This window comes from Lactuca virosa, chromosome 8 (assembly GCF_052849685.1).
Source record: "Lactuca virosa cultivar CGN04683 chromosome 8, Lactuca_virosa_CGN04683_v6, whole genome shotgun sequence".
NCBI lineage: Eukaryota > Viridiplantae > Streptophyta > Magnoliopsida > Asterales > Asteraceae > Lactuca > Lactuca virosa.
In genome coordinates this window covers 298,626,078-298,635,888 of record NC_136433.1, presented here as the reverse complement: position 1 = coordinate 298,635,888, position 9,811 = coordinate 298,626,078, and the positions used below count along the sequence as shown (strand labels likewise).

The 9,811-nt window shown below is 36.4% G+C and overlaps 1 protein-coding gene across 1 annotated transcript; it reads right to left on the bottom strand.

Annotated features, from left to right (window-relative positions):
* Nucleotides 1-8,454: 8,454 nt before the first annotated feature.
* Nucleotides 8,455-9,591, bottom strand: DCI1 (delta(3,5),delta(2,4)-dienoyl-CoA isomerase 1). The gene is made up of 2 exons (XM_079063077.1): nucleotides 8,867-9,591; nucleotides 8,455-8,758 (listed from the first exon to the last, which is right to left on the bottom strand). Exons 1-2 carry the CDS (start codon nucleotides 9,504-9,506, stop codon nucleotides 8,568-8,570), a joined length of 831 nt encoding a protein of 276 aa, XP_078919203.1. The 5' UTR covers nucleotides 9,507-9,591; the 3' UTR covers nucleotides 8,455-8,567.
* Between the last annotated feature and the right edge of the window lie 220 nt (nucleotides 9,592-9,811).

Sequence of the window (9,811 nt, the reverse complement as noted above, 5' to 3'; positions counted from 1 at the left end):
CATTCTCCCCCTCGAAAGAATGCTCCCCCTCAACCAGAGTATTCGAATCCAAGTGCTCTCCTCCCATTGGATTATTATGCATACTTTCGCCAACTCCGGGGGAATTCGTTGTTGAATTAACATCTACAATATTTTGAGGAATTTCCAAGTCATCATTATGCTTCGAAGATTCAGAGTGATGATTATCATTCGCATGAACTTCAGCATCCACAGCCCTGTCAGTAATACCAAAAATTAAATCATAATCAAAGTCAGATGAATTTGATTCTTCAGTTTCATCAGATGATTCATTAATAATTGGTTTTTGTTCAAATTGATTTTCAACTTGTTTGACATAAAAATCATTGAAAGTAAGATTGAATGTCTCTTCGACTTTTCTTGTGCGCTTATTTAACACTCTGTATGCAACCGAATTGTGCGAATATCCCAAAAATATGCCTTCGTCAGCTTTAGCTTGAAATTTTGAAAGGCTATCTTTAAGATTCATTATAAAACACCTGCAACCAAAAACATGAAAGAATTTGACATTAGGTTTTCGGTTATTGATAATTTCATACGGAGTGATATTGAATTGACGATGAATGAAAGATCGATTTTAAGTGAAACATGTTGTCGAAACTGCTTCAGCCCATAGGTATTGAGGAAGATTCGCATATGTCAACATAGTTCTTGCTGCTTCGCAAAGTGACCTATTTCGTCTTTCAACAACACCATTTTGTTGAGGTGTATAGGGCAAAGGGAAATTATGCGAAATTCCTTTTTCAGTTAAGTACGAATCTAGCACTTTGTAAACTCAGATCCATTATCACTTTTGATCTTTCAAACATTTTTCTTCAGACTCATCTCAATCTTCTTAATAAACTCGATCATTGTTTGAGCAACCTCAGATTTTAACCTGAGAAAATATACCCAAGTAAACCGTGAAAAATCATCAACAATAACCAAAATGTACCGTTTCTTGTTGAGAGTTTCAACAGTCGATGGTCCACAAAGGTCAATGTGAAGAAGTTCCAACGGTTCCACAATTTTCGAATCTATCACTATTGGATGTCCTTTCCTGTGTTGTTTCCCTTGCTCACAAGCTGCACACAATGTATCATTGTCAAATTTTAGTACAGGTAAACCTCGAACAACATCATCAACAACCAATTTATTCAAATTTTGAAAGTTTAAATGTGATAAACGTCGATGCCATAACCAATTGATGTCAGAGGAAGCTTTCGAAAGTAAGCACACTGAGGGTTTGTCGATGATTGGTTTGATATCAAGAGTAAACATGTCACCATGTCGTTTGGACTTGAGCAAAACTTCGTTAGTTTCAACATTCGAAATGATGTTGCCTTCTTCATTAAACACCACTTGATTGCCAGTGCCCACAACAAGTTGTGAAACACTTATCAAGTTATGTTGAAGACCTTCAACATAAGCAACACGATTAACAGTGAACTTTCCATTCGTGACTTTGCCATAACCTTTCACTTGGCACTTGTGATTATTGCCAAACTTCACAACTCCTGCATTTTCCAAGCTTCGAAAATCTCTCAGAATTTCCTTTCGTCCGGTCATGTGACGTAAGCAACCACTATCGATATACCATTTCTCATCATATTGCTCGTCACATAGTACCTGCGATCAATGAAAGAATTTAGGTACCCAAGGCTGTTTGGGTCCTTGGAAATTAGTTTTGAAAACAGAATAAAATGAAGAACTTTTAACCCAATCACAAACTTTAGTTTTGAGACTATCAATTAAGTCCACATCATTATTTAAAGTAACATAAACATAAGTCTTTGTTTGTTTGGGATTATCACTGACACATTCCTTCGTCTTTTTAGATTGTGAATGATCATGCTTTTCTTTCGAAACAGGTTGCCAAGTTTTTACCGAAACATTCAAATCTTTTGAAGATGAGCTTTCAGTTGACGAATTATTCACATAATTCTCATAAGCTTCATGAATTTGTTGTTGAGAATATTTCCTTGATTGATATTTTCGTCCTTTTCCTTCAAGCCAATGATTGATGTTTTTGTCACGAGACAACCCTTTTGTGTACGAAACTTTTAAGGTTTGTTTTCCTGGAGGATTTGGAAAATTCGGTTTTTATGGGAAGAAATCAACATTTGATTTAGGTCGAAATGCCATGGCGTATCGATTTCCATCATTGTTTCCAACACTTCGATTTTGATAAAATCAATTTGGAGATTTTTGTTTTTGAGAAAACTTTGTTTGTTGATTAGAAGAAAATCGTTGTTGTGATGGTTGATTTTGAACATTCTTTGATGTATTTTGGTTATCTTTTGAAAATGATGAGTTTGAAACTTTCGAAGAATTTGTTTTTGATTGAAATTCAGATTTAGATTTATTTGTTTGAGCGGGATTTAGCTTTTGATCTGAATGAATTGCTGAATGAGAAGACTTGTTCTCAACAGATTTAGTCTTTGTGTTTTCAGTTGTTTTCAAATTCAAACCATTTTGTTGTTTTCAAAGTTCCATGGTTTGCCAAAAAATCTTCTTTCGAGCTTGTCTTTTTGAAATTGCATTTTCTTTTGAAAACTTGTCAATTTGTTCTTTAAATTCTTTAGAATTTAATTTGACAACAGTTTCATTTTCCACAATAACCTCTTTTGTAACTTCTTTCACAATTTTCGATTTTTCAACCCATTTGCGTTGTGGTTTTTGTCTTTGAAAAACATATGAATTCTTTGTTCGATTGTTTTCAACAGTGTTTTGATTTGAAAAGAACCCTTCGTTTGTTGTTTTCTTGTTGTCATCTTCGACCATTTTGTTGAATTCTGGTTTAATGTTCTCAACATTTCCAGTGGTGACAAACACTTGATTTGGAAAAAACAACATCATCAGTACACTTGAAAATTGGATACACCACTTGATTTGTTTCCAAATAATGAGCTCCTTTTTCAGACAACACTTTGTCGAAATTTTCAGTGTCCCCAAATACTTGATCAACTACAACACGAGGAATTTCTTTTTCTGTCGAATCTTTGTTTGATGAGACCTTTTTATCCGAATTGTCATCATCATTTTCATCATCACTTCTATCTGTTTGACTATCTCGGATATTCACAAAATCATAATCTTTCGAAGTAGAAGGTTTGTCGGTGTCAATCTTAACTTCCAAATCCTTACGTTTTTCTTTTCCTTTAGATTTTGATGCGACATTAATGACAGACAACTGAGAACAATCAACATCCTCAATATCACTAATTTCGCTAATATTGTCAGAGTTATCTTCAATATCGGCAAAATTAGATTGAGAATCAGATGTCGAATTCTCAGTCTTTTTCAAAATTTTGATTTGTTCTGATTTAGATAAAGTATCATTCACTATATCAACTAATGCGTTCGTATCCAGACATTCATTAATTTTGATAATTCCATATGCATATCTATCATCTGGAATTTTGTCAAACTCAACAATAGTTTTCTCACAATCATACGAAATATTATCAACCTTCTCTCTCTCAAAAGCTAGAAAAGGCAATAATTTTCTATGTTGCTCTTTGCTTATTTCACATGAATGATGTAAATCAGTTAATTTTCCATAGAGTCGTTTAGCAGTATTACAGTAGATATTACGTTGTGCTAACAGAAGTTTTACATCACTAGTTAAAGAATCTCTATCGCACATGATGTTTGTGATTTGTAATTCTAAACACTCAAATTTACTTACTTTTGAATCTAAACGCTTCTGGGTCTCTAACAACTGCACTGACAATTTCTTAGCCTCTTGCTACCGGACACAACAATTGAGTCAAAATAAGTAACAGTTTCATCAAAAGATACTAATTCAGAATCATAAGCACTTATTGGAATATTAAAATATTCAAGAATAGAACATACCTTTGTTGTCATTGGAGACTTGTCAGTAGATTTTGTTACGAAGCATCGTCCTGTTACCTTATTCTCCTCTTCATCTGAATCTTCCTCATACTTCGCATACATAGCACCATGTGTTAGGTTACGCATTTCATCATCATCTGATCCCGAAGACGATATTTGATAAGTGTCATCTTCTTCCTGCTCTCCTTTTGCCACCAAAGACAAATTCTTAGCTTTATCCCTGACCTCCTCCAGCCTCTCGACATAGTACGCTTCATCCTTGACTTTGTTCTTCTTTTCGTCTTTCTTATGAAGTATACAATCATTCGATAAATGATTTGCTCCATTGCAGTAGTGACAATCCATACCAGAATCTTCTTTGAATTTCTTCTCATTTTTCACCTCAGTAACTTTTGCATCATTCTTCTCAAACTTCTTCTTCTCCTCACCAACAGCTTTATGCTTGAACTTCGGATTAAACGGCTTCTTGAAAAACTTTTTGACACGATTGTTTGAGTAAAAAGCTATTGCCTCATCGTCCGAATTCATTATAAAACCTTCTTCCTCCTCAGAATCATCTTTTTCGAATGTTTCTTTCTCAGATACTTTGGAGACAAGCGCTAACGGACCTCCCAGACTGAGCTTCGACTCCTCGGCCATTTCATTCACCTCACTTTCGTGAGTTTTCAATTGATTGTACAAATCATTGAGAGTTGAATTATCGAAACTCTGCTGATTCTTCACCATCATACTCACGCTTCTCCATTCTTTACGAAGAGCCATTATGAAAATGAGATTGAATTCCATCGTTGTCCTAGTGATTCCATAACGATTACAGCGATAAATCAACTCATTCAGACGATCGTAATAAACTTCAATTGTTTCAACCTCCTTTTTTCTGAAATCCTTCAGCTCCACCAAACATTGCTTAACAGAATTGATTTTACTCTTCTCGCTTCCTTGAAACTTCTCTTTCAGATTATTCCAGATCTCTTTGGCAGTTGTACAACTCCTAACATAGTTGTACACAACTGGTGGCAATGCACCTCGCAATTCTCCCATGCATCTTTTCTCCAGTTTCTTCAAACGATCAGATTGATTTTCAACACTAGAAGTTCCAGAAGATGATCCAATTGGTTGAACATTTGCAGGAGGAATGATATTTCCAGAGATGCAAGACCACAACTCTTCATCGAGTCCATTTAGGTAATCCTGCATGCGATCAGCCCATTGATCATAGTATTCAGGAATAAGCATCGGAATCTTAGTAGAAGATCCGAGTAGATGAGAGAAAGAAGTCATTGAATTGAGATTGAAGTTCGCCATTGATGTACGGATGTTGATTTTTGAGATTTTTGAGAATTCAATGAAAATTTGAAAGCAAACAGCTGAATTGAATTGAGATTACAAACAGAACACTCGATTCAACAATTCAATTGTAGAATCGGATTACAACTAACGATCTAGAACGAATTTTCACTTCAAAAAGCATGGAAACTTTTTGAACCAAAATTAATTCAAAAAACCTTTTGAAACAATGTGAAAATCAGATCACAGGTTGTGATTCCTGCTCTGATACCAATTGATGAATCGTAGAATCAAGTATTAATCAAAATCAGAGTAAAACGAATGCAGATTGAACAAACGATGTAAATAAGATCTGGTTTTTGCTCATCTATGCTTTCAACGTTTACAGAGAAAAATAGACAGGTTCTGTAAAGTACTCTTACCTAACTCTAGTAAAGTTCCATATTTATAGGAACAGTGAAAGCATACAAAAAATACTAAGGCATTGACACTTAAGCTTCGTACGAAATACATCTTAGTAAATAAACTTAACAAACATTCGAAGGGTACAAAAGACTTCGACATATTACAACTAAATTCGACCCTTACATAAGCTTTAGTTTCTAGAGTGTGAGGTTGAAAGTTCGACCCCTGATCATCATGTTTTTATTCCATCAGAAATCTTATCTTTTATTAGGCTAAGAAAAGTTGATAGATATTTCACATTATTGTTCAGGATATAGGGTGTGTTCGGCAAAACTAGCTGGTAGCGGATAGCGAGTAGCGTTTGATTTTGGAGCGTTTTGTTGAAAGCTACTCCATGCAGCTTTTGATTTTGGAGCGTTTTGTTTAGGCTAAAAGCTAAACGCTCCTGTCGCCGAACGATGCTTTTTCTTTTTTACCAGCGTTTTCTTAAAAGCTAGAAACCAGAAGTTCTCAAACGTTGCGTGCCGAACATGCCCATAATACGTAAACAGGTTCTAGCTTGGAGCATTGAGTGTGGGCAACAAGATGCAACACCAAGTTGTGCCACCTCACATGCCACATAAGCAAATGGTGTTATAACACCAAGTGAGGAAACAGTTTGCTTGTTATAACACCAACTTTTTGAGAATAAATATGTTTTATTTTTTATTTTTTTTTTCGAATTTGGTTTTTTTTTTCCTTTTTACGTTTTTTTAATCACTAAAATGAATATATTTTTGTAAAACATAATATTTTAAAAACAAAAAAAAAGACATAATATTTGAAATCTAAAATTACGATTACAACTAAAAAAACATTATTTTAAACCTAAAATCATAACTAAAATACCATTCAAATTACTCCTAAAATCACACAACAATACTACTAATTCAACAATACTCCTAAAATACCATTCAAATTACTCCTAAAATCCTAATTAACCCAAATATTTCTTCCTAATTTGTTCCTTCATCGCTTGTAGCACTGCTAGATCATTAGGCGCCAAACCATCATCGCTCGTCCGAAGAATTGACAACCGATGTGCCATTAGTTCTCTCTCTTTTTGCTCCTGCTTCTCCCGTGCCTGCTTTTCTAGGAACTCCAAATGACGATGTTTCAAGTCATTTTTTTCTTTTATTAATAAATTGTGCTCATCGAATTTCGCTCTCATTTCCGTCGCGTCTTTTGCTTTCGCTTCAACCTCCTTTGCATGCCTTGCAGCGCGCCTCGCTTTGTCACGTCCGGGAGGTCGTCGTGGTGGGGATATCTCATCGGTGTCGGAGTTTAAGTCGATGTGAGTCCGTGCGTCCGACACGTCGACCGAGCTCGAATTGCGAGACCTTTTGGATTGAACCTCCGATGATGTAGGTGTTTTATTCCACTTTGGATCCGCTCTCAACAACTCCCATGATTTCTCAAACTCGAAAACATGTCCCATTTCGACCCGATATTTTGTTCTTTTGCAGATTTGAACAAATCGAAGTCGTTGGTTCCGCTTTGCTATTACGCCTCAAGTCGGTTGTAAATACCGTTGAATTTGCTGCACCGCTTAGTTATTTGACTCCATTTGCTGCTCAACATGTCATTGTTGCGATACGGATTTTTCTTCAAAATAGTGTGAAACTTGTCGCGCACCGCCCCCCAATAAGCTCATTTCTTCATTCCATTTATGCGGAGTTCGTCTTTTGAAGTAGTACACCATGCCGCCGTCAAAGCATATTCCTCCTCCGGTGTCCACCATTGTGGAACGTCTGCATTTTTCGTTTCAACCGCTATCGATTTCCCTTTCGTTTTTCCTTTCCCTTTCCCTCTCCTACTACCTCCCTCCGCTTCCACTTCAACCGATGGTTGTGTTGTAGGTGGTGGTTTGGTTGGTTGTTTGTTGCATCGAAGCAAAAGTAGGGAAACTATTTTGTTGAAGGTAAGGTGAGTTGAGAAATTGCAGTGGTGGTGAAGCGGGATTGAAAGCGGCGCCTTGGTATAAGATTTGTGATGATCCTTGAGACGATAAAAGGTTGAAATAATTTTCATAACCCGCAAATCCGAGAGGCGAGGTTGTGTTTGGTTGTGTGTTTTGGTTTGATGATGGAGGGGGGTGTTTGGGTTTTGCTCCATTTTTTTGATTAAAAGAAAGTATAAAATATAGAGAGAATGAGAGAAATATGTAAAAAAATTGAAGTAAAATAAGTATTTATATGAAGTAAAAAGGGTGATTTTTTTATTATTTTCAATTTTGACCGTTGCTAACGCTCACATACCAACGTAAACATTTTTCCCGTTTCAATAAGTGGTAATGGGCACGAGAAATGTCATAACGAGCAGAAACGAGAAGGGGGGGTGTTCCCCCGTTATAACGCCGTTTTTGGCGTCCACCTCAACCACAACGAGCACGAGATGTGCCCACATCCTATCATCTTAGTTTGCTAAGCTCGTGGTTTGTGATATTGTAGTCCTGAGTTGGAACCCCAACCAACCCATTTCTCCAAAAAAAAAATTCAGCTTTCTAAGGCTGTAACCATTTTTGCTGACATGGCAGCATTCCCTTCCAATTTGGCATGCCACATAGGCGTTTACCTGTTGAAAATTAAATTGAAGAAAATAACCGGTTGGACTTTTTATTAAAAAAAAAGTTAGGACTTTTTTAAAACTTTTCCCAAAATATTCGGACTTTACTGTGACATGTCCATAATACCACATGCTATGCCAATTTTGACTGAAAATCAATTGATAATGCTAAATAATTCAGTAGTTACATTTAGAAAAAGAAAACAAATAATTGTTAATAGTATTAAAGATCTGGTTGCTCCCAGTGTACTAGATGATGATTTATGGCAAGCTACGCACTGCACATTGCACAAGCACAAGTAAAAGTACAAACACACACTCTTATTTATTTAAGCAGGATTAAGGTTTAGTATTTATTTATAATAAGGGATTCATACAATTTTAGCTTTAAAAACTAAAATATATCATGAGATTCAGAGCTTGGAAAATGAAGGTTTTCTCTTTTGTATGCTTGCTGCTGCTACCTCCTTCGTATCATCGGATAAAAGCATAGAAGAATTCCAAGTAGCAACATAATCCAAACCTTGGCTCAATGACATGTCTCTACTTCTTACCAACACTGCCTTCGTCCCAATCACAGCAAGTGGAGATTTTGCAGCAATTCCTGCCAATTATCATTTATCACACCACAACAAGGATTTAAATCGACTAATTACTTGTTTCATTCTAAAACCAACAGCAAAATGTGATAATTAGATGAACGTGAACTCACCATCGGCAATTGCTCGTACACCTTCATCCATATCCGGTTTGGAACCAAAAACCTTGGAAACAAGTCCCAACACCTTCGCTTCTGAACCGGAAAAAGTCCGAGCAGTCAGAGCCAACTCCATCGCATTACCATACCCTACAATCGCTGGTAATCTCTGCAGCGATCCGAGATCTGCCGTGATTGCCAAATCCACCTCCTTCACCGAAAAGAACGCGTCCTCTGTGCAAAACCTCATATCACAGGCACTGATTATATCAATTCCTCCCCCAATACAAGCACCTTGAACAGCGGCGATCACCGGCTTCCGGCACTTCTCGATCGCCGTGATGGCTTTTTGCATAAACTTTATTTCTCTGCGGAATTTTTCCCCGGAACGTCCACGATCTGAAGGATTCTGGAAATCTCCGGTAATCGAGGCTAGTGCTTTCAGATCAATCCCGGAGCAGAAGTGCTTGCCTTTCCCGGATAACACGATGACAGCAACATTAGGGTTGTGGTCGAGAGAAGAGAGGGCATTTGGGAATTCTGTGAAGAATTCGCGTGAGAGTGCGTTACTATGGCGTGGCCTGTTGAGGTAGAGGGTGAAGACGGAGGATTTTGGGTTTTCCTGAACGATTTCAATGGTCGTGTATTTCTCCATTTTACGCCGCCGGTCAGACAGAATTCACAACTCACCACAATTTGTCGCTTTAAAAATAATTGATTTCGGATAAAATTGCGGTGAGAACTGGTTTCAAACAAAAAATAAAATAAAAATACAGGCTCAACTAGTGTTTTTTTTTTTTTTACTTACCTACCTCTCTAGTATATATCTATGATCTATCCGTTATTTTTTCTTAAATAAACTTCATCTTTATTTATATAAACTAGTTTATAACCCGTGGGAACACGGTTACAAAATTAATTAATTTTTTATAGTAAAAACTTATAATTATTAATCAATTA